Here is a 21,489-nt window from a genome sequence, read left to right as displayed (position 1 = left end):
GAATCGCCACGCGCGACGTGCGCGGAGGGGCATCAAGATCCACATCTGCGCTGTAACGCCGTGTTGTAACCGACGCAGGCATCCATGGGCGACGATGGGAGGAAGATAGTGTTCGAGGCGGCGCTAGAGGCTGCTCCGCGCATTGTCGTTGTCGCCAAGACTAAGCGGCGCATAAAGCAGCAGAGCTCGCCCAAGAAGACTACGCCAGCAAACGACGAGGCAGAGTCGCCGGGGCACGGCCAGCTCCAGGTATTGAAGCGTTAGCCCACTGGCGGGCACAATAATTCTTTGCAGGTGATCCAAGCGGCGAATGGCGAGTACTCGTTGCGGTTCATAGACGTCGTTGTGCACAATCGGCGTCGCCAGAACCTCTACGTTCTCCTTTGCACGACGCATGTGACCAAGTTTACAAAAGCGTTCATCACGAGCTTCGAAGGCTCCAGCGAGCGCTTGCTCTTGGACGACGGTCCCGACGGGCAACTTAAGGGCGCCCACGTTTCGCGCACGTTTGAGCAGCCGATGCGCGTGTTTGACCCGCGTCGGTACAAGGCAATCGTCATTTGCAAGCCTGCGACAGCCAAGCCCCCGAGCGTCGCGCCAGACATCCACCTTTTCGCTAACCTCGTGCCGTACGCACACATAACTGCCGAGAGCGCAGCGCAGCTTCAGGCCAAAGCCAACGCCATCGCCAGCATCATCGTATCGACACCGACGAGCGCCAACTTTGCCAATGACGACTGGACAATCGATACACTGGCGTCAAACGCCCGAGAGCTTTTCCACATGTTTGACCGCGACCGGTCCGGTGCTATCGACTTTGGTGGTACGGCTTGCAGCGTGACAACAGCGAAAGACGCGAGTAGAGTTCAAGGCGATGCTTTTGTTTTGCAAGATTCAGCTGCTCGAGCCACAGGCCCGCCGCTTCTTTGCGCTGTGCGACGAAGGAAAGAGGTAGAAACGAGTTGCTTTTCGTTCACGACATCACCGCTCCTATAGCGGCTTTATTGACGAGCAGTACGAGAATTTTGGTCCTACTCGAGTGCTACTCAAATTAGGGAATTTGTCGCTGCGCTGTACATGACCAACTACCTTCGTGAACGCAAAGCGACGCCGCACTTGACGCCGGCAGACGCATTTGCACTCTTTGACGGTTCTAGCGATATATGGGCCAGAATCCAACGCGATTTAGAGGACCGCGACGGGCTACTCAACTTTCTCGAGTACGAACAAGCGCTCAAGTCCCTCGGTGTCGCACCGCCGAAAGCCAAACTCTACGCGCACTTTCCTATGCAAGCGCGGCTCGTAGCGTTTCCAGATTTTCAAGTACCCTGCCCCCAACCTTAGCGATGGCCTGCAGCGGTGACGTAGGCGACGTGGACGGAGCTCATTTCGGTCGAGGTGGAGCTGGCAAAGCGGCAAATTCCACTGCCACCAAACTTACCGCGCTGGCAACGCAAGAAGCGAAAAATGGTGCTGCAGGAATGCCTCGTCGCAGCTATGAATGCCCAGGCCAAGGAGGAAGTCGAGATGGCCAAAGAAGCCCGAAGTATCGTCCTCGACGTCGAGCGCAAGCGACAAATGACCAAGCAAGATCAGTCCCGTGCCGCGCTACATCTCAAGCGCCAGGAAGAGTTGCAAATGAAGACCGATGAGGCCGTGCGCGAGCGCGAAGAGATGCTGCAGCGGCGAAGGGACCGAAGCGCCAAGGCCAAAATGGCGCAGGAAGAACGGCGACTGCTGCGCGTGGTTGCAGACGAGACAGAGCGCCGAAAGCAAGCGCTTTTGGCGGTCAAAACCCATGCCCTTGTGCGGCGCCGAGACGAAGCAGGTCAACGCAGGGCAGAACGTGGCGACGACGCGATCGAGTGGTCGCACCGCCAACTCACTGAGGTGCCAGCTGACGTGTATCACGGAAAGGCCAACCTCACGGACCTCTCGCTCCTCGTGCTCGTGAACCTTGCGTGCAATGCGCTCACGACCCTTCCTGCTAATTTTGTCTATCACTTGGGTCTTGTGCAAAAGCTGGATGTGTCCCAGAATCAACTGACAGCACTTCCGGTGCGCGCACTCCAACACCGTTGCAACTGATATCTTACGTAGGAAACGATCGGCGAAATGACGGAGCTTCGCATTCTCAATGTACGTAGCAACAAACTTACAGCGCTACCCGACACAGTATCGAGACTCGCACGGCTCGAAATTCTCGACATCTCGGGCAACCGACTCTCACACTTGAACCTCCCGATGTTGTGCAACCTGACCGCACTCCACGTACTGTACGCCGCCGATAATACGATCGAGCACCTCCCGCAGCATTTTGGCGACCTTCCGGCGCTACAAGTGCTCGACCTCGTCGGCAACCCCATCTCGCGCCTTCCCTCGTCCTTTGCCCAGCTCCAAAAACTACGTCACTTGGATCTCTCCTCCTGCGGCCTGCGGTACGTCAGTAGTGAGTTCGGGCCGCACCCGCAATGCGAGCTGCTCAATCTGTCATGGAACGGTCTTGACCATCTCCCGGCGTCGGTCATTGGGCTCGTGTCCGTCCAAGAGCTCCGTGTCTCCTCCAATAGCCTCTTGTCGTTGCCAGACGGTGTAAGGGGCTGGACATCACTCGTAGCGTTCTATGCCGACCACAACCGACTGCGCTTGCTGCCTGACGAGCTTGGCCAGTGGCGTCAACTCGAGGTTCTCGACTTGAGTCACAACAGTATTGTCTCACTACCGACAACTATTGGGTGCCTTGCCAAGTTGCACACGCTCCGCATCCGCAACAACCTGCTTTCGTCACTCCCGCTCGAGTTTGGCGCACTCCGGAGCTTGTGTCACCTGAACTTGGCCCGCAACAGCCTTCGCGAGCTGCCCGTGCACGTCGGGTACTGCCACGCACTTTTGACCATCGACATAAGTGAGAACGACCTCGAAACGCTCCCAGAAAGCGTCGGTATGTGGATGGCCCTCGAGTCGTGTGTATTGAGCCGCAATCGACTGCGATCGCCGCTGCCAGACACGATCGCCGACTGGAGAGCGCTCAAGTACCTGGATCTCTCGCACAACGCACTTGTCCATGTCGATGTGGTGCTTTGCACACTGCCCGTCGTCGAGTGTCTTTTTCTCGGTAGCAACGAGCTGCAGCACCTCCCTGCCGAGGTAGCGCAGCTCACGAGTCTCCTGACGCTCGACGTGCACAACAATCGACTTCGCGCATTGCCCATCGAGCTGAGTGCGCTGCTACCGACGCTCGAGGTGCTTTGCGCAGTGTAGCAGTTTGTCAATTTTTGTTAGGTGCTGCACGTCGCGCAGAACCCGCTGTCGGCACTGCCAGAGAAATGGTGCAGTCGGTGGCGGCTACAGGACGCTTACGGCGCGAGCTTTGCACGCGGATACTCGCCGGCCGAAGCGCTCGAGTGGGTCGCAGACCACGCCGTCTTTTATCCGTCTGTGCTCCGCGTTTGGCACGAGCATAGCGCCGCGATTCTGGACCACGGCTTCTCGGTCAGTGCGTTTGTTGGTGCAGTGCAAAACGATGTTGGTCCGCGATGGCAGCTGCGGTTCGCCAAGCCTGTAAAAGCTGCTTTCTTCGAGTTCAAGTACCTCGGACACCCAGTCCTCGTCGATGATGTCCCGGAGAATGTCAGGAAGGAAGAAGCAACTCAAGAGGAGCGACTCGAAGAGCAGCGCATCGAGCGCGGCGTTGCTGCGCGTTTGACGGATGAAGCACACCGCGCGGACGTGGCGGCCAAGTACTCTGTGGACATGGCGGCCGCATTGGACAGAAGTCGCCGCCGTCGCGATGCCTATGAACGTCGGCTTTCATACGAAGAGCATGTCCAAGCCGCCGCGCTGCAGACGCTCGTGCGTGAGAAGATCGCGACGGCGAACGGGCTTGAAGCAGCGTCGCGCGCGACAAAGCGCGCTGCGTTTGCGTCCGCAATGGTCCAGAAGGCCCTAGACCAGGAGAAAGTCCTCTGTCGGGCATATACGCAGCCGCGGGCGCAGGCCAAGTGGGCCGTGTACCATCGGATGGGTCAGTTCTTCCCTGATGATGAGGACGACGACCCTGAGGTAGTCGACGCGCGCGTCGAAGCCGATGACCCGTCCTAATATGATCCCGCTGTCAAGTTTGCCAGGCAGTGTATGGCTAATGTTGAGCCACGTACACCTCGGGATTTGTCGGCGCAGACCTCTGCTTGTGTGAGCTCATGTCGGTCGTGGCAGACGTCATCTTATTGGGCGAGTCGCTAAATGTGCAGGCGGGGATTTTATCCAATCAATAGCGACCATGCAATCCTCACGCAGCCCGTCGTTGAAAAAACGTCCTCGGATGGCACCAGCGCGGTCGTGGGGCGCTCCGGCTTCAGTGGGCGTCGCCGTCGCCGTCTTCGTCATCTTCTCCGTGCTCTTCTTCGTGGACCTCTATGCGACGGCGCGCCTCAAGAATACGTGTGGCATGACGTACTCGTCACCCGTCTTCACGGCGCTGCCAATGCCACCGGCGACGGACACCGCCATGCAGCACACGCACGCCAAGTACACCTTCTCGATGCTGCACGTGGCTGATGACGCTCGTCTCGGACAAAAGCTCGTCAGCGGCGTGCCACTGCTCTTTGTACCTGGACACCTCGCCAGCTACAAGCAGGCGCGGTCGTACGGTCAGCACTTTCATGAGCTTTACCGCAGCCACGGCGACATCAAGGCTGGTATCGATTTCTTTCTTGTGGACTTTAACGAAGAGGCGACGGGCTTGACGGGGCACTTTATGGCCGAGCAAGGCTACTTTATCAACGAAGCCATCAAGGAGATCCTGCGACAGTACGCCCATCTCGATGCTGCGCTACGCCCGACGTCTGTGATTGTTCTGGCACACTCGATGGGCGGCATTGCCGTGCGCACGGCTATGACGCTACCCAACTACATGCCGAGCTCCATCTTGACCATGGTGACGCTCTCGACGCCGCACATGCAACCGCCGTTTCCACTGGACAGCAAGATGGCAAATGTGTACGCCTCGATGAACAACGCGTGGCGTGCCTTCGCGAATTCTTGCAACGAGTCGGCGTGCACCAACACGGTCTTTGAAGACGTCGTCGTTGTATCGATCGCGGGGGGACATAGGGACCTCGTGATTCACTCGTCACTGGCGTCGCTCGAGTCTCTTCTGCCGCCGTCGCATGGCCTTGCCCTCCTCACGTCGGCGATGCCGTCCGTGCAAACTTCCATGGACCATCTGTGTCTTTTGTGGTGCCATGAGCTGCTGCAGACGATCACATCCGCTCTCCATGCCCTCATCGACCCGACGGCTCGCCGCATTGTCGCTCGTCGCCAGGTGCGATACGACATTTTGCACCGATCGCTTCTTGACGAGGCGCCGCCGTCTTTGACCGTGCCGGGGTTTGCTACGTCCGAGCGCGATATGTACCCGACGTGGACACCCCTTGTACTTTCGGACTTGAGTCGAACCCACTACATTCTCGTCTTTCCAGTGCTCTTTGGAATCTCGGTCGCGATCTTGGCCACGCAGCTCGAGCGCTGGCAGCTACAAGTCGCCGACACAGCTACATTTACCACGCTTCTTGCGCCGACGCAGCACTGGTGCTACCCCCTTCAGCACGCCAGGGCAATAGACGTACCGTCGCCAGCCATTGGCGCGGGCCTCGCCGCCGCATTGCTCAGCCTCTACTACATGGACGCGATTGAAAGCATTCTGTGCTACAGCTACGTCTACTTGTACGTCTTGGGATGCGTCTTCTGCCTCTCGCAGACGCTCGGCCGCGTCCTCCGTCCGTTCACATACTCGGCTGCGCGCTGCAGCACTCTTTTCACGCCGGCCGTTCTTAGTACGGCAGTGATCATGATCGTCTTTGGCGTCGCCCACGGCGTATACGGTTTGTCGCTCGATGTCTCTCGAGAGCTAGCGCTTGTTTGCCTCAGCACGCTTGGGACACATGTGCTGGCGTGGATCTCGCTGCTCCTGCTGCCAAGCCGGTCGCCCGGGCTCGCCGCGTATCAATCGACGGTATTTGCCATCTACGCCGCCGTCTTCCCTTGCTGGCTCGGCGATGCGGTGTACTTTGTCGATGTGGTCCGGTTTCCGCGCGCAATCGAACTCGGTTTTCTGAGCACAGTTGTGTGGTTTGTGCTGCTGCTTGGCCCGTGTTTGCGCCACGTGCTCCTCGCCCGCAAGTACTACTTCCCACTGCCTCCCGCTGCGATGTTTGGCCGCATGCACGGAGCGACGCTCGAGACGCCGACGACATCGACGCCCGACGCCTGCAACAGTTGCTTTGTCGAAGACGGCGGTGTCGGCGCGGTCTTCATGCAAGCGACGACGTCTGAGACTGTGCGCATCGGCAGTGTGATTGTCGGGCCGACGTTCCGCGTCGTGGCGTGCGACTGCGGCGCCCGTTTCTCGAGCAGCGTCGACTACTGCGACTTTTGCAGTCGCGTGTGCACCGAGTGCGGCGGTGGTGAGATCGCACACCAGGAGCGCCGTCAATTCCGCGAGTACATGCACATGATGCACGAAACAGTCGTCGCGCACCGCAGCGTATGCTCGCTTCTTTGGCTCGTCCTCTTTGGCGGCCTCGGGCTTGCGATCGTCACGTGCAGCGCCCACTACCTCGTGTACCTCGGTGCCTGCGTCGGTGTCGTCGCGAGCGCCTATCACACTGGCCTTCGTGGCGCGCTAGATGTCGAGGACGGCCTTGTCGTTACGCCCAAGTCTGCCGAGACGCTCATGCACGAAGTGCAAACGCCCAAGGCCAAAACGAAGAAAGCCACACAATAGAGTATTGATATACGGGTAAGAATGTATGCCAAGAACGTGCTATTATGAATGCGCTTGCTGCAACGAGGCTTGGAGTCGGACAATCGCGTTGGCGCTGTCCACAAACACATTGCTAGCGCCCCACGCCGACCAGTACGACGACAGCTCGTCATCTTCACTCTCGTTCGCGTCGTGCTCGAGCGGGTCGAGACCACCAACGATGCAGAGGGCGCTACCGAGCAGCGAGCTCCAGCCGATAGTGCTGTAGAGACTCGCCGTTGTCGAGTAGACATACGAGAGGCATGCGACCCAGCACGTGATTTCGAGAAGGGATCGTTGAAAGTGGACCTGCCAGTTCTTGGGGATACGCGTCCAGCGTGCTTGGACCGTGAGTCCAAGTCGCCGAGTTGGGAGCCAGAGGCAAAAGACCTCGCCCATGAGAACGAACGCCACGCCCATCGTTGCAGAGAGGATAGCAAACGACTGGATGTTTTCAGACGTACTCAGGTACAGTTGATGGACGGTCTCGAGTGCCATGGCACCGAATACGACGTTCTTGATAGCGACGGCTTCGTCGCTGCCAATGCCCGACGGCCGCTTGTGCGTTGCGACGTCGAAACCCGCCCGCTGCAGAAGCGAACGAGCGTCGGGGTGTGCGACGATCCGATGCAAGAGCAAACGAGCCCCCGTGATGCAAACTTCATCGCAGAGCGACATGACGAGGCCAAAGAGAAAGCCAATCTGAGCGGCCCAGAGCCAGTCGCGGTGTAAGCTGTACGCGACGCCAGTGACGCTCGTCCAGCACAGCACCTCGAGAAATGAGCGCAACGTCTCGGTCTTCCAGTTGAATCGACAGTACGTCACGCGACGCACCAAGGACGAGGCCACTTGAACGGTTACTTGCACGGGCAGGCTCGACGTAAAGGCCAACGTCGTGTCCATGGGCACGTCCGGAATCCAGTCGGCCAAGAACGCGCTGTTGTCCATGATGTCTCGGCCGCGCGGGTCCGGATACAAGATGTCGTATTCGTCGGCACTGTCGTGCTCGCTGCTTGAGTCTTCCATGACGTCACGGGCGACGGCTCGCGTCTCGTTCTCGGCTGCCACGGGGCGTGGACTGCTCATGGCAAATCTCGAAATGGAACTCGCATTCTTCTTCCACGGTAATTTTTGGATCTCCTTGTTTTTGCGTCTCAATCTCAAGTTGGCGCCAATTGTACCTTGCTGTTTGTATGCGACAGCTCAAACTCAAAGCAATACAGTGTCACTTGCCATGTCGTGCCGTTCCCTGTTCGAGGCCCTTCCATGGGGTACCGGTAAGGCGCAAACGACATCAAAATTCAAAACTTGGCCGCAGTATTGAACAGTAACAAAAAAGTAGGACTAGTAGGGGACCCAAAAATAAAGATATGGGGGGAGGGGCCTGAATCAAGTAAAATCACGCAACTTCAAGCTGAGGCGGCTTGATTGTGCGATGGCAATGGCCGCCTTGTCGCGCAAAGGAATCCCAACGAGTTCTTGCTGAGAAAATGGCGGCCATATTGCTGGTCGTTCGAGGCGGCTTCTCACGAGGGATCGCATTAGATGAGCTATTAGATGCCGGTATCGTACGGCGCATTTGTTCTTGTGCAGTCGTACCTAGATTGTCGTGCCCAAACCCCTTTCCACTCATCCTTTTTGGCAGAGTAATTTGACAAACCAGCAGAACTAGTCTACTCAGTACGCATGACAAGTCTTTAAACCAACGAAGATAACAGAGCATGGTTCGTGTTGTCTTCGTTGTTTTGAAGACTTGATTATATTATAATACGTAGAGACGAGCCAATTCTTTGTTTATCCTCTCGCCGGGCTGTGGTGGCAGTGTGGCCACCTATACTAGTAGCTCCACGTATCCTGTGATGAGCGTGGCTCGTATTAGTCTCAGGTAGACGTTCAAGGGCGCTTTCGGCCATGAATCAAGCTTATGTCGATAATCTCCGTGAAGTCTTTCCAGGCGTTGCGATCGAGGGCAAAGTTACGCAGTTTGCTGTGGCCAGCGACGAAAGGCGGCGTCAGGGACTGGAGTTCGTGGTGTAGAACGATCGGTAACGCAGCATCCCGAATATTGATAGAAAGCCGCACGACTTCACATGGTTGCTGCCAAACGATGGAAAACAAGTGCTGATCTCGAACAGGCACCGCATCGGTACTCCACCGTGTGTGGCTCAATCTCCGGAATAGCCGGCCTTGTCGTGTGGCGGTTACTATGTAGTTCACTGGATTGTGGCTCGTGTAATGGCGACAGCATCTGCACGCGTACAACGAAGTCGACACAGCGTCGTGGCTGTTTCTTGCTGCGTTCTTGCCACAGGCGGTTTGCTTGTGGAGTCTTGGACACTGTAGAATTATGGAACAAGAGCCATGAAGCGGTGGCATCATCAGGGAGCAGGAGGCAGCCGCGTTGCCTGAGTGGCCGTGCGGCTAGCGTTTGGAAACGGTGCTAAACTATAGTACAAGGTTGCAAGGTCTCGAGAGAAGCCTTGCTCTTGTGCCAGCGAGACGTAGAGTCTTAGCCGCAGTAAGAGCCGCCTCTCGGATACGGGCATGTCAACGGGAGCATGGGTCACTCACTATCTCTATTATTGACCCATGACGGGAGAATGCTCTCTCGCGCCAAACATTTGAATCGGCCATGCGTTTTTGGCGGCAAGGAAATAAAAATATCATATAGTTGTTGTATGTAGACTGGCAAGGTCTTTTTTATTAACTGGGCCAAATTAACGCGGTGAAACACATTCTGGTATTGGACACGAGGCATGGTCATCTTGGACCGCTTCCGCGACGTCGACGTCGCCAACATGGAAGAGTGCGTTGCGCTGCATGAGGTGCGCCGCTTCTTCGTTCGCGCTGGCATCTACCTCGCGACGGACGAGACCCTACGCCAAGCTCGCGCCTGCTTCGTCTCACACGTGTGCAAATTGCAGCCGCTGGCGCAAGCCGCCATGGAAAGCGACCACCGCATGAGCTTCATGGCCAAAGACATTCGCGCTGCCATTCGCTGCATTGATCCTCGAATGGCCATCTACGGTTTTGACGCTGGTGAAGACAAGCCCGAGAAGAGCACTGCCCATGGCGACAACAACAGCGACGACGACGACGATGGCGCGAGCGCTTCAGGAAGCGACGATGGCGCGAGCACTTCAGGAAGTGACGACGGCAGCGACGAAGATGACGAACTCGACCGCCATGTCGAAGAGACGCTTGGCCGAGACGAAGACTTTGGCGACGGCGACTTCTCGGACGGCGAAGTGGCAGGTGACTTGCTAAACGCCGCTGCCTTCGCCTCAGAAGATGCTCTATGGGTCGACGAGGAGGGAATCCTCCGTATCAGCGAAGATGATGCATATGCTGTCAGCACCATGGAGCAAGAGAGCCCGTACTTGCTCCCTCGCTCCGCGGTGCTACGCATCTGGTCGATCGCAACGAACCTCCCAATCTTGCCGGCAGCTCTCAGCGCACTTCACAGCACCACAGAGCACTTCCTTTTTAAGGAGATGTCAGACGGCAAGCTCGGCAGCGACATGGCATGTACCATTCTTCAGGGCTTAATCATGGAGCAAGCGAGCACCGTTGACTTCCTCGAAGCCCAAGTTGCTTCGCAAGCCTCGAAGCTCGAGACACACGAGTCCACGATCGAGAAGCTCAGGAAGCAGCTGACCGAGCGCAAGGTCCCGCGCAAGAGCTTGGCGCTTTCGGATGCCAATATTGGCAGCAACCTCATCAAGGGCAAGTTGTCCACACCGCGCAAGCGCCTCAGCAGCGAGATGCTCCAAGAAAATCAAGTCCCAACGCCGCAAGCACTTCGCCACACGCGTTCGGCACACCACCGATAAGCTAGTTCTCGTGCAAGGGCATGCTCGAATACATGTACCATAAATTCGAGTCAGATTACCTAGCTAGCTCTGAAACTCGACGGCTTAGATACTAGTGAGCATAGTTTGGACATGCGAAGCAGCCATTTCCTGTGCACTACTTGTCGCCTCTGATGCACGAATCGTCGCGACTTCGTTGCACAAGTGCACAAAGTTCCGCAGGTGCTGGAAGAAACCGTCGCCAAAAGCACTACGTGTGTCCTTGAGTCACCATGAGCAGGTGAGGCTGTACCTTAAAAACACTTCGATATTGTTGTGCCCCGCATCGTGGACCCAAAGCGGCTTCGATCGCCACGCGGGGTTGCATGCTAAAAAGAGTTCCTATGCATAACGATGTCTCCGAGTCGTGCATAAGCCTTGCCGTCTACCTCGCCGTGCCAGAACGGAATGACTTCGTCCCGCGTGCCATGGATAATGGTAATTGGTGACGCAATCTCGGGTGCGCGATTAATATTGCAGAACATGTCGCCTGGGAGCGAGAACCGGAACTGGAACGCCACGCGGTAGATGGAGAGAAGAGGGCTCTAGGACGCACACAACGATGAGCCGATCTTACAGAAGCACGGTCTTACCTGCAAAATGACACCTGCGACAGGTTGCTTCAGCTTGGATTGCTTTGCCGCAAGATATGTCGTCGGTCCCGTGCCGAGCGACCGGCCGTATCTAGATCGCGTTACGCCCTGCTCAATTGCCCACTATGCAGTGCGCACAATAATATAAGGTGGGGAGGCGTCTTCTTGACATCAACGAGGTACGCAAACGCGGCTTCAATGTCAGCAATGCATGCATCCTCTGACGGCTCGCCAACGCTGATGCCATACCCGGTGTAGTCGAATGCCATCACGTTGACCTACAATACGTAGTACGATCTTTGCGATCGATTCAGTTCCGACCTGCAGACGGCGGCTCACTTCGCGAAACCACTCGTAGATCATGCCAAGGTCCTCAGCGTTGCCGTGGGCAAAGAGCAGCGTGTACTTCGCGCGCCTTTGGAAGTATCGTGAGCCTCCATAGGTCGCCCTACAGCCTAAATACGCACTCATTCTTGATGTAGAAGGACGCAATGCGGTTGTGCAGTGCTGTCGCTAGCATGGTGTAGCGGCGACAGCTCGTGTATGTCGCTGGCGGCGGCTGGAACACGAGCTGGCTAATCAGCGCGCCCATGCTCAACGAAGATGTATCTGCCAGTAACGTTAACTGTGCATTCGCCCGTACTTATTTGAAACCCCAGGTGATGTTGATGTTTGAATGACGCTGCTGGTGCATTCGCGCACTTAATCGAGATGGCCAAGTTCAACACCGCTTCATTTCCCTTGCCGGTCTCATCGCCTCGTGTCTCTGAACCTGCCTTTCAAAGGGGCGCAAAACAAGCAAGGCAGGGCTGAGAACTCTTTATGGATGATTAGAAATGAAGTTGTACTCTGTGTCACGCACGACGACGGCCGGACAAAAGCTCTTATAAGTGACAACATCTTCGATGGTATTTATGACTAGTACCCAGTACTAGTAATAAATACCATCGAGGTCCATCGGGTTTCTATTGTTGCGGCGTGACGTTTGAAGCGTATATATGCACCTTCCTGGGAATCAATTCTCGGCGCCACACTTCACAGTCAATCGAACAGGTTGGTAAATGACATGTTTCTCGGAAGCATGCATGCAATTCAGCTACAAGTAGCTGCGGCTCACTGAACACCCTGGGCGTCTTGACGCATTCGGCGCTCGGTTTCACTATCAAGAACAAGGTCTTTTTGCGCCTTCGCGCGCAACAGCTCGCTGTGAACACTTGTGATGCTCTCTTAGCTCATGCGGCGAATGCACCGAGCCTCCATTTGATTGACAACGCCCTTCTTGGATGACGTTACTCCAAGCTCGCGGTGAACCTGTATTCGCGCATCATAAGGATTAGTGCTGCGTATGACACGGAACGTGCCTGAGTGAGCCGATCAGCACTGACGCGGTGCGATCGCTCTGTTTCAACGAGTTCCATCACCTCCTTGATTGAATTTGCGCGCAGCAGTTGTTCGTGCACCTACGTCAGAGCGATCCGTTTTGTCAGGTTTCCCTACATCATGAGTACTAGTATTCATTCATTACCTTTGTCAAGGTGTCATGGCAAATGCGTCGTTGACGTTCGGCCTCCATGACAAACACCGCGTATTTGATGTTGATTTCACGAACGACAGCGACTTAGTCGTCTTCATCCTTATGCACATGGAGGCGGCGCTGTCGCTCATCTTCGGCCGCCCGCTCGACGCTATGTCATCCAGTGCGTACATACTATTATCTCAAGATACGCGCCTACAGATTCTTGTTCGCTGGACGGAGAGAGAGCTTTTCGGCTTCGGGGCGAATTGATCCCACCGTGTCGGCTGCACGGACTTCCATCGCTCGATCATGTCGCTCGATCCTCGTTTGAAGGGACGGCTTTGACTGTAGAGCGTTGAAACTGCCCGCCAAGCACCATACACTTGATCAACGAGTAAATGCTGAGGCTTTAGATATTGGAACAATTATACGCGCTGCTTGCGTTTCTTGGTCGCGGTCTTGCTCTTCGTATGCACCGCCTTAGTCTTCTCGGGGGCAGCAAAAAGGGGTAGGAAGAGCGGGAGGACTTCAGTAGTTTCGTTGATCTCTACGGGCGAGCCTTGGATGGTAAATGGAATGCTCGGGAACGCGCTACACAACCCATACGTTCAATAGGAAGCAATGCACATGACGTCGATAAATACCGGAGAAGCGTGTGCAGAGCATATGCGACGGACAAGCACTCTTCGGCAATGGAACGTTCCGACACGTCATGGCCGTTGGTTGCAAGCAGTGCGTCAATGGCCTCTGCAGCCGCCTCGGGGTCTTCGACTTGCAGCTCAACGAGCTCGACAAAGTTGTGCACGAGCATGGGCGTTTCGCTTAAATAGGTGGCCTTCGTGAGGTTGAAGGCATTGGTGGCTGCGTCAAATGCGCCGAGGATTGCGATTTCGTCCGACTCGGGAGACTTGTTGAACTTTTGAACAAGCTCCAGCACCTCTTCCTTCTGCGCTTGGGTCGCACACATCAGCATGAGAAGGTCCAGACCGCGAGCGACATGAGCAGTCTTGCCGACCGTCGCCTTCGAATGCGTTGGCTGGAACTTGGGCATCGGCTGCGGTGCAAGCTTGGGAGCCAGCTCTGCGAGTCGGTGCTGGAGCTGCGCAATGCCTGCAATCGGAGTCGTCGCCATGGTGTCACGAGCGCGGGACGGCAAATGAGCTCAATTTGGTTGGCTTGGAATCCCAATTGGATCTTATCCGGATGAGCTCCGTCCGATTAGGCAGGATCCTACTTGAAGCCTGCAATTAGGCTAACCGGAGAAACGTGAAACGGTCAACAACCCTCTCAGACATTTCGAGATTTGCCCCACGATGGAGACTCGCCCGGCGAACCTCACGTCGGACGCGACCCCATATCCTGTGCCCGAGGAGGCCGACGATATCCGCCGCAACGTGAAGATGTACAATCCCGCTACATGGCAGAGGTCGCTAACGCTGGTTCTGGTGCGATAGGGTGAAGACAGCGGCCGAGGATGAGCGTTCTCGACGCGTCCAAGAACATGCGGCGAGCGACGTAGGTGTTGTTGTGTTTCGACGCGAAAGTGAACACATTTTATGTAGCAAGAGTCCAAGATTCTGCGCGAAATCAATATCGAGTACGCTGTTGCTGCGATGGAGACGGAACGCATCCGGCGTGTGAGCCATCAGAACCTGGCCGAGGTAAAAGCCATTGGGGAACGCTGCGGTATAGAATATTTAGTAGGTTCACAGCGAAATGATCCGAGAGACTTCCAAGAACGAAGTCATCCTCTTGATGGAAGAGGAGCGTTGCCGCCGCATGAGCGAAGATAACCTTACTCGGGTACGGCGTCTGAAAACAAGAATGCAAAACTTATCTACAACCAGGTGCACAGCGAAATGTGCCGCGAAAACGCCAAAAAAGAAGCCGTGGAGCTGATGGAAGCGGAGCGCACACGTCGCATCAGCCAAGAGCAAATGGCGCAGGTGAGCTGCTCTACATTTCGAATGTTTGATCCATTTTAATACGACAGGTGCACAATGAAATGCATCGGGAGCAGTCCAAGAAAGAGGTCTTGGTTGCTTCGGAGACGGAGCGCATCAGGCGCATGAGTCGTAACAACGTGGCAGAGGTAAAATACGACCTTGTCCCACATGGGCTTACTCTAGATTATGAAAGTTGCAATCCCATTTGGACCGACGCAAGTCCATTGAGGATGCTGTTCAACTCGCTGAAGCTGAGCGAACACGTCGAGTCAAGGTATTCCGCAGCCGTCATTCGTCGTTGTAAGCATTGCAAAAGGAACATGGAGACCAAAAGCTGCGAGATCACGTGACGCGTGTGACAGAGCAGTCCAACGCTATCAGCTTGATGGAGCTCGAGCGCGTGCGTCGCATGAACGATACACCCAAGGCAGCAAGCTCGTCGTTTTTGTACTCCACTGAAGCCTCGCGCGAAGTCACCGAGTTCACGGAGCCGATGGCCCTTGACACAAATGCAGCCCCCGTGTCTCCAACAACGTCGCCCCCAAAGCCGATTCCGACGGTCCTGCCGGAGCTCCCTGTCGCCTCTGCGAATCCAGAGCAAGAGATGAAGTCCCTCTACGGTATATGAAGCATTTTAGCAAGCAACGCCACGAGTCACACTTTTGTAGAACTTCAAATACGCCTGAGAGATGATCTGCTCCCGTGTGGACCCGAGGCCGACGCAATGCGAAACGTGGGTCTGTTGCGCTTCCTTCGCGGACACAAAGGCAATGTGACCTTGGTAGGTTTGTTAGTACTACAACTGTTTGGTGATATGTCTGGCATTTTTAGGCTGCCGAGCGCTACTCTGCCATGCTTGCATTGAGACAAAAGCACAACATGGACCAAATTCGAGACAACATCGTACTCGGCAACATGACCGTCGTCGACTTCCCATATTATGAAAAGATCAAGTTGGTTTATTGCACTTCTTCATAAGGGTCAAGTGTGGTTATGTATGTAGGCGCTACATGCCGGCAGTGACGGCTTACGACGTCGTGGACTCCAGTCACAACGTGTACTGCTTCGAGAAAATTGGAGCTTATGACATCTATGGGCTCATGGTGAACGTTTCGGACGATGAGTGGCTTGCCTACTCGCTCCATGAAATGGAACACCGAGCTCTGACACTGGACAAGCTCAGCGTCGAGCACCGGACGATGGTCCGCTGCAACGTGATTCGGGACCTCGATGGATTCTCGCTCACGCGCATTTCACGTCCAGCACTGAGCCGCGCACAGAACATCGTATCTCTTGCGTCTGCATGCTACCCCGAGATGGTGCAGAGGACTCTTTTTCTCAACACACCGGTGAGACTGACATCTTCCTTGTTTCGTTCTACAGTATGCACAATACTCTCCGTAGTGGGTGTTCCAAACTGTCTGGAAGGGTATCAAGCTTTGGCTCAACGACACCCAGCGGGAAAAAATCGAGTTCCTTAAGCGCGGCGAAAAAGAACAGCTATACAACATATGCCCTCCGGAGAAGCTGCCCGAGCTCATGGGTGTGCAGCCAATTTGTGGGACGGAGAGATACTTACCCCTTATAGGCGGCACGAACACGAGTGTTGTCGTGCCTTCCTCGGGTCTCCTCGGGAAAGACTCTTATGGTGCGCTCCGCGAAAATGGGGCGACCGAGGCCGAGATTCGCTCCCGTGATGTGCTTCAAGTCCCTTTTCGAGTCAACGCCAACGATACAGTGTGCTGGGAGTTTTCAGTGTTTGCATACGATGTGGACTTCACGATCAAGTTTCGGACGCAAGGTGACGGTGGCGCCGAAGAACACACGGTCGATGGCTGGGACAAGACTCGTTTCGTCCACGGCCAAGTCGAAGCAGGATCGTGGACGGCTCCCGGCGCAGGCGTAGCTGTGCTCTGCTGGGATAACACCTTCTCGTGGACTCGTGCCAAGATCATTTGCTACAAAGCCAGCGTCGCGAGGGGCGCTGATGACGCCGACGCTATCGACATTAGCGGCCACCACTCCCTCTAAACACAGACCTCCCAGGACTTGGCGCAACGACACCACTCACTTTATGAGCAATTAACATGCATTCTTTCGTTTTCATTTTCGAGACGAGATGGCTGTCATTTGAATGCTGTCGGCACCGCACCTTCGTACACCGACACAAACATAGTTTGGTCCTCAATGCAAATCAGGCCTAGCTTAGTTAATTGCCGTGCGAAGCGTAATGTGTCATAAGAGATGCCAAGATCGCCCCTGACTTTGCACAAGGATTACAGTTACATGGGTCAATCCGAGTACCACAATGCAGAGGTGAGCTCGCTCGTTTGCGTCGGGCTGGCGTGTGCGTCCTCCAAGAATTTCTGAAGCTCGTCCGGCAGCGGGTCCGCAAGACGATCGCGGTGGCCCATCCCTCCCGCACTGGCGCATTCTTGTGGATACAATTTGCACCAGCACTTATTCTCAAGTTGAAGCTTTCAAAAGAGCACCAGATTGCCTATATATGAGAGAGTCTAAAAACACCAAAACTTGTATTGCGTTTGCTGCCTTGTAACGATATAAATTATGTCATTATGTGGTGTTTCTGGCCATGTTAAGGTTATCAGGTGCATTTTTAAGTTTTAAGCACCTGAGTGGTGTGCGCAATCGACTGGCAATGACAAAAAGTGCCGAGCCACGCATTTTTGGATTTCAAAGGCATTTTGGCCAATCAGGTGCGAGAGCTGAGGTTTCGCGTGACTGCTTATTTCAGGAAATCCCGTCCAGTCGACACGATGAGCTCTGAAGCCGCTGCCACTGCCATCCCGCCTCCTGCTGGCGAGGAAAAGCTCAGCAAGAACGAACTCAAGCGCCGCGAAAAGGCCGCCAAGGCTGCCGCAGCCAAGGCCGAGAAGGAAGCTGCCAAGGCCGCCAAGGCGCCAACGGCTGCCAAGAAGACGACCACCGAAGCGGACGACGAGCTGGACCCAACCGCGTACTTCGACAACCGCACGAAACTCCTCGCCGAGCTTGAAGCCGATGGCATCAACCCTTATCCGCACAAGTTCCAAGTCACGTCTTCCGTCCCGGACTTCGTCGCCAAGTACCACGGCTGTGAGGCCGGGGCACACATTGCCACTGAGCTCGTGTCGGTCGCCGGTCGCTTGATGAGCAAGCGTGCGAGTGGTGCCAAGCTTCACTTTTACGGTCTCAATGCTGACGGGGCCAGCATCCAGGTCATGTCGAGCATTGACACGTACGTGAACGCGGAAGCATACGCTCGTATCCACGCGTCGCTTCGCCGCGGCGATCTTGTTGGCATCACGGGTTTCCCGGGCAAGTCCAAGAAGGGCGAGCTCTCTATCTTCCCGCAGTCGATTGTGCTCCTCTCGCCGTGCATGCACATGCTCCCGAAGGCCCACTACGGTCTCTCGAACCAGGACACTCGCTTCCGCCAGCGGTACTTCGTTCTTGCTCGGTCTCATATATTGATTATTTCGTAGCTACTTGGATTTGATCTTGAACGACGAAACGCGCAAGGTCTTCACTACGCGCTCCAAGGTCATCAACTACATTCGCCGCTTCCTTGATGCGCGCCAGTTCCTCGAGGTCGAGACGCCAATGATGAACATGATCGTCGGCGGTGCGACGGCCAAGCCGTTTGTGACGTACCACAACGACTTGCACATGAACCTCTTCATGCGCGTCGCTCCGGAGCTCTACTTGAAGCAGCTCATCATCGGTGGCCTCGACCGCGTGTACGAGATCGGCCGCCAGTTCCGCAACGAAGGCATCGACTTGACGCACAACCCGGAATTCACGAGCTGCGAGTTTTACCAGGCGTACGCAGACTACAACGATATCATGGACATGACGGAGAAGATGTTCTCCGGCATGGTTCAGGAGATCACTGGCGGGCAAACGATCACGATCGAGAAGGATGGTGAAGAGATCACGATCGATTTCTCGCCCCCGTACAAGCGCATCTCGATGGTCAGCGCCATTGAGGAGGCCACCGGTACCAAGATCCCGATCAACGAGCCCGAGAAGTGCGTCGCCGTCCTCGAGACGCTCGTCAAGAAATACGACCTCGAGTGCGCTCCGCCGCGTTCGCTTGCGCGTCTTCTCGACAAGCTCGTGGCGCACTTCATCGAAGACAACCGCGTACGTTGCTCATCTTCCTATCAATCGGTGTCTTATCTGCGTCATTGGGCTTTAGGAAAACTGGAAGAAGCCGTTCTTCATCATGGACCACCCGACGGTCATGAGCCCGCTCGCCAAGTACCACCGGTCGATGCCCGGCCTCACGGAGCGCTTCGAAATGTTCTTTGCCGGCTCGGAGATCTGTAACGCGTACACGGAGCTCAACAACCCAGTGTGCGTTTCCACCTGATGTGCATTGCCGTTTTGCTCACATATGTCTTCCATCACCGTAGGGTTCAGCGCGAACGGTTTGTGGAGCAAATGGGCCAAGCCGCGGCTGGCGATGACGAAGCTCAACCCCACGATGAGTCGTTCTGCACGGCTATGGAGTACGGCCTTCCGCCGACGGGTGGCTGGGGCTGCGGCGTCGACCGCATTGCGATGTTCTTGACCAACAAGTTCAACATCAAGGAAGTGCTGTTGTTCCCGGCCATGAAGCCGGATGAGCAAGTCGCCAAGCCGGCATCGGGCGCGATCACGGCGGCCAACTTTACCATCGAATCTGTCGAGGCCAAGCTCCAGGGCGCGCAAACCAACTTTTTGAACGGTGCCAAGCCTTCCAAGGAAGACGCAGTTGTGTTTGAGCGCGTCAAGGTTATCGGCAAGGACATTCTTGCCAAGTATCCTTTCACGCAGGCGTGGGTCGAGCTCGTTTCGCTCTTCACGAACGAGTTGCGCAACAAGTGGTAAGCTGCCACGACCTGAACGATTGGCCTGCACTAAGCGACAAGCCCGAATGAATTTCTACACCCGACGAAGCTTTTTCTCTCATCCAAATCCAATTTTGAAGGGCGTTGTTGGGGTCGTGTGACAAAGGTGTCGACGATTATTGGCAGCCAACCTATCCCTCTGCACACTGTACAGCTTACAGGGTGGCATCAATCGTCGAATGCCACTGCTGAATTCCTTTGCGGTCACTTCTTGCCAGTGACGGTGCACTTCCTGTCGCTGCGGCTTTGAAGCGCCTTCGTTAGTTTGTCGACATCAAGTTGTAACCTGATCCTGGTCATCATCCGTGCCAAACGAGCGTACCTGCACAGCGTTCCATAACTTGTAACCATAATGATCGATGCCTGCATCTGCAAGAGCAAGTGACGATGCCACCACGCTGTGAACGTGCCGCGTGCAGGCGAGCAGCCGAGACCAGTTTGCTGTCGTAGCAAAGAGACTGAAGGCTCGAGCAAGCAGGCCACGAGACTTTCGGCCGTCTCCTTTTTTGGCGTGACCTACTCCAGCTGGTACCAGAGAAGTGGTTGGCAAACGATTTTAAGAATTGTTTCCTTACTTGCAGCTCCGCGGTGGCCCATATCTTCTTGACGTCGAATTACCTTGTTGCTTTCTCGGAGTCGGTTCACCATCGAGATTATCTGAGTTTGGAAACCTTGACATCAACTCGTCTGAAGTCCCGCTGAGGCTTGGTGCCCAGACGCCGGCCGCCCGAAGGGGCTGTAGTTACCGCAGCCCAACTTGAAAGGGCCGTACTTTGATTTGCAATACGTTGGTGTTCTGTATAATATCGTCACGGCTCCGGCCTCGAACTCGCAAGGCAGCGCGGAAGCTATCCATGTACCCGTACCCAGATGCTTGATTTCGGAGCATTTGGGCATGATTTTGCAAGTGGTACCGTGTGTGGTGCATAGAAAGGTAGATAGAAAGGTAGATAGAAAGGTAGATAGATAGATAGATAGATAGATAGATAGATAGATAGATAGATAGATAGATAGATAGATAGATAGATAGATAGATACATGTAGTTCGAGATAAGCATGACGTTTATTACCATAAATCAACATTCCTCAATCAAGACTGAGCTACTTGGGGGCAACAACCGTGTTGGTGTCCGCCATGCCAGAGGTGGGCGAGGCGGGTTAGCTTTTGACTGATACTACAAATTCGTGGATGGCTCGAGCCGCTTGCTCTGCGCCTGGGTCTTGTTACGTGTACGTGCTTCCATATCTTGGTCTTCTAGAACGCTCGGCCTTGCGCGGAAAACCTCTTCCACTTCTTGGAAACGGAACTTCCTCAATCAAGACCGAGCTACTTGGGGGCAACAACCGTGTTGGTGTCCTCCATGCCAGAGGTGGGCGAGGCGGTCCCCCCAGAGATGACGCCATGCGGTTGGGGCCAATCGAGTTGTGAGGTCGCGATGCCGACGGCGGCGGCGTCCATCTTTAGCGTGTAGATGACCGGGAGGAGTTGCCAAAGACGTACGCTGGGACGTGCTCGAAGCGCGCCACCGAAAAGGTCGCGTCCAGTACGTCGAGGTCACCTCGGGCCGGGCGGGAACTGGTGCCTGCGCGAGCCCAAAATACGCGAGCGCCCAGTGGAAAGCTGTGTTGGTCTTGGTGAGCGGCCGTGCGCGAGCAAAGTTCCGCTCTACAAATCGCGGTGCGGATCGGCTGAGAGCGTGAACACGCATGGGCGCGCGCCAATTTTTCGGTGAGCATATAGATGACACCAAACTCGAGGTTCCGAACGAGGTCGCTGGTCCAGAAAACGTGACGGATCATGGATGGTCGCCTTCTCGTTTACGACGTTTTGGTTCCAGTGTTACGAGCATGTCAGTGTTTGACACGAGCTCGATGAGGATACATTC

The 21,489-nt window shown here is 55.5% G+C and overlaps 9 protein-coding genes across 9 annotated transcripts; 5 read left to right on the top strand and 4 right to left on the bottom strand.

Moving 5' to 3' along the window:
• The first annotated feature begins 48 nt into the window (after positions 1–48).
• Positions 49–4,130, top strand: SDRG_02682 (hypothetical protein). Its single transcript, XM_008608275.1, has 9 exons — positions 49–249; positions 295–823; positions 864–951; positions 997–1,014; positions 1,056–1,150; positions 1,190–1,323; positions 1,369–2,058; positions 2,101–3,243; positions 3,283–4,130. The coding sequence occupies exons 1-9, from the start codon at positions 85–87 to the stop codon at positions 4,099–4,101; spliced, it is 3,681 nt and encodes a 1,226-aa protein (XP_008606497.1). The 5' UTR covers positions 49–84; the 3' UTR covers positions 4,102–4,130.
• A 149-nt stretch (positions 4,131–4,279) lies between these two features.
• Positions 4,280–6,784, top strand: SDRG_02681 (hypothetical protein; the record flags this gene model as incomplete). The annotated part of the gene is made up of 1 exon (XM_008608274.1): positions 4,280–6,784. The coding sequence occupies one exon, from the start codon at positions 4,280–4,282 to the stop codon at positions 6,782–6,784; it is 2,505 nt and encodes an 834-aa protein (XP_008606496.1).
• Positions 6,766–7,998, bottom strand: SDRG_02680 (hypothetical protein). Its single transcript, XM_008608273.1, has one exon. It carries the CDS (start codon positions 7,886–7,888, stop codon positions 6,827–6,829), a length of 1,062 nt encoding a protein of 353 aa, XP_008606495.1. The 5' UTR covers positions 7,889–7,998; the 3' UTR covers positions 6,766–6,826.
• A 1,560-nt stretch (positions 7,999–9,558) lies between these two features.
• Positions 9,559–10,635, top strand: SDRG_02679 (hypothetical protein; the record flags this gene model as incomplete). Its single annotated transcript, XM_008608272.1, has 1 exon — positions 9,559–10,635. One exon carries the CDS (start codon positions 9,559–9,561, stop codon positions 10,633–10,635), a length of 1,077 nt encoding a protein of 358 aa, XP_008606494.1.
• Positions 10,636–10,646: 11 nt separating this feature from the next.
• On the bottom strand, positions 10,647–11,905 carry SDRG_02678 (hypothetical protein). Its single transcript, XM_008608271.1, has 7 exons — positions 11,714–11,905; positions 11,568–11,661; positions 11,385–11,524; positions 11,247–11,337; positions 11,043–11,198; positions 10,907–10,995; positions 10,647–10,864 (listed from the first exon to the last, which is right to left on the bottom strand). Exons 1-7 carry the CDS (start codon positions 11,836–11,838, stop codon positions 10,720–10,722), a joined length of 840 nt encoding a protein of 279 aa, XP_008606493.1. The 5' UTR covers positions 11,839–11,905; the 3' UTR covers positions 10,647–10,719.
• A 959-nt stretch (positions 11,906–12,864) lies between these two features.
• SDRG_02677 (hypothetical protein) lies at positions 12,865–13,062 on the bottom strand (the record flags this gene model as incomplete). The annotated part of the gene is made up of 2 exons (XM_008608270.1): positions 12,865–12,931; positions 12,980–13,062. 2 exons carry the CDS (start codon positions 13,060–13,062, stop codon positions 12,865–12,867), a joined length of 150 nt encoding a protein of 49 aa, XP_008606492.1.
• A 67-nt stretch (positions 13,063–13,129) lies between these two features.
• On the bottom strand, positions 13,130–13,949 carry SDRG_02676 (hypothetical protein). Its single transcript, XM_008608269.1, has 2 exons — positions 13,407–13,949; positions 13,130–13,353 (listed from the first exon to the last, which is right to left on the bottom strand). Exons 1-2 carry the CDS (start codon positions 13,892–13,894, stop codon positions 13,188–13,190), a joined length of 654 nt encoding a protein of 217 aa, XP_008606491.1. The 5' UTR covers positions 13,895–13,949; the 3' UTR covers positions 13,130–13,187.
• A 114-nt stretch (positions 13,950–14,063) lies between these two features.
• On the top strand, positions 14,064–16,837 carry SDRG_02675 (hypothetical protein). The gene is made up of 13 exons (XM_008608268.1): positions 14,064–14,164; positions 14,217–14,277; positions 14,325–14,423; positions 14,467–14,565; positions 14,610–14,708; positions 14,756–14,854; positions 14,902–14,982; positions 15,025–15,328; positions 15,377–15,489; positions 15,540–15,661; positions 15,712–16,057; positions 16,113–16,251; positions 16,297–16,837. The coding sequence occupies exons 1-13, from the start codon at positions 14,076–14,078 to the stop codon at positions 16,737–16,739; spliced, it is 2,094 nt and encodes a 697-aa protein (XP_008606490.1). The 5' UTR covers positions 14,064–14,075; the 3' UTR covers positions 16,740–16,837.
• Positions 16,838–17,380: 543 nt separating this feature from the next.
• Positions 17,381–19,683, top strand: SDRG_02674 (lysyl-tRNA synthetase, class II). Its single transcript, XM_008608267.1, has 4 exons — positions 17,381–18,150; positions 18,194–18,854; positions 18,910–19,067; positions 19,127–19,683. The coding sequence occupies exons 1-4, from the start codon at positions 17,486–17,488 to the stop codon at positions 19,581–19,583; spliced, it is 1,941 nt and encodes a 646-aa protein (XP_008606489.1). The 5' UTR covers positions 17,381–17,485; the 3' UTR covers positions 19,584–19,683.
• The last annotated feature ends 1,806 nt before the right edge of the window (positions 19,684–21,489 follow it).

This window comes from Saprolegnia diclina (genome assembly GCF_000281045.1).
Source record: "Saprolegnia diclina VS20 unplaced genomic scaffold supercont1.6, whole genome shotgun sequence".
In the NCBI taxonomy this organism is placed as follows: domain Eukaryota; phylum Oomycota; class Saprolegniomycetes; order Saprolegniales; family Saprolegniaceae; genus Saprolegnia; species Saprolegnia diclina.
The sequence above is the reverse complement of the archived record's forward strand: the minus strand, read 5'-3'. Positions and strand labels throughout refer to the sequence as shown.

Coding starts and splice junctions, on each gene's coding strand:
- SDRG_02682 (XM_008608275.1), top strand. CDS start 85: ATGGGCGACGATGGGAGGAAGATAGTGTTCGAGGCGGCGCTAGAGGCT. Junction 1,151..1,189: donor CGCATTTGCACTCTTTGACG/GTTCTAGCGATA, acceptor AACGCGATTTAG/AGGACCGCGACGGGCTACTC. Junction 2,059..2,100: donor ATCAACTGACAGCACTTCCG/GTGCGCGCACTC, acceptor TATCTTACGTAG/GAAACGATCGGCGAAATGAC.
- SDRG_02680 (XM_008608273.1), bottom strand. CDS start 7,888: ATGAGCAGTCCACGCCCCGTGGCAGCCGAGAACGAGACGCGAGCCGTC.
- SDRG_02678 (XM_008608271.1), bottom strand. CDS start 11,838: ATGGGCGCGCTGATTAGCCAGCTCGTGTTCCAGCCGCCGCCAGCGACA. Junction 11,338..11,384: donor CCTCCCCACCTTATATTATT/GTGCGCACTGCA, acceptor AACGCGATCTAG/ATACGGCCGGTCGCTCGGCA. Junction 11,199..11,246: donor TCGCAGGTGTCATTTTGCAG/GTAAGACCGTGC, acceptor TGTGCGTCCTAG/AGCCCTCTTCTCTCCATCTA.
- SDRG_02676 (XM_008608269.1), bottom strand. CDS start 13,894: ATGGCGACGACTCCGATTGCAGGCATTGCGCAGCTCCAGCACCGACTC. Junction 13,354..13,406: donor GCTCTGCACACGCTTCTCCG/GTATTTATCGAC, acceptor TGGGTTGTGTAG/CGCGTTCCCGAGCATTCCAT.
- SDRG_02675 (XM_008608268.1), top strand. CDS start 14,076: ATGGAGACTCGCCCGGCGAACCTCACGTCGGACGCGACCCCATATCCT. Junction 14,165..14,216: donor ATCCGCCGCAACGTGAAGAT/GTACAATCCCGC, acceptor CTGGTGCGATAG/GGTGAAGACAGCGGCCGAGG. Junction 16,058..16,112: donor CTCTTTTTCTCAACACACCG/GTGAGACTGACA, acceptor TACTCTCCGTAG/TGGGTGTTCCAAACTGTCTG.
- SDRG_02674 (XM_008608267.1), top strand. CDS start 17,486: ATGAGCTCTGAAGCCGCTGCCACTGCCATCCCGCCTCCTGCTGGCGAG. Junction 18,855..18,909: donor ACTTCATCGAAGACAACCGC/GTACGTTGCTCA, acceptor ATTGGGCTTTAG/GAAAACTGGAAGAAGCCGTT. Junction 19,068..19,126: donor ACGGAGCTCAACAACCCAGT/GTGCGTTTCCAC, acceptor CCATCACCGTAG/GGTTCAGCGCGAACGGTTTG.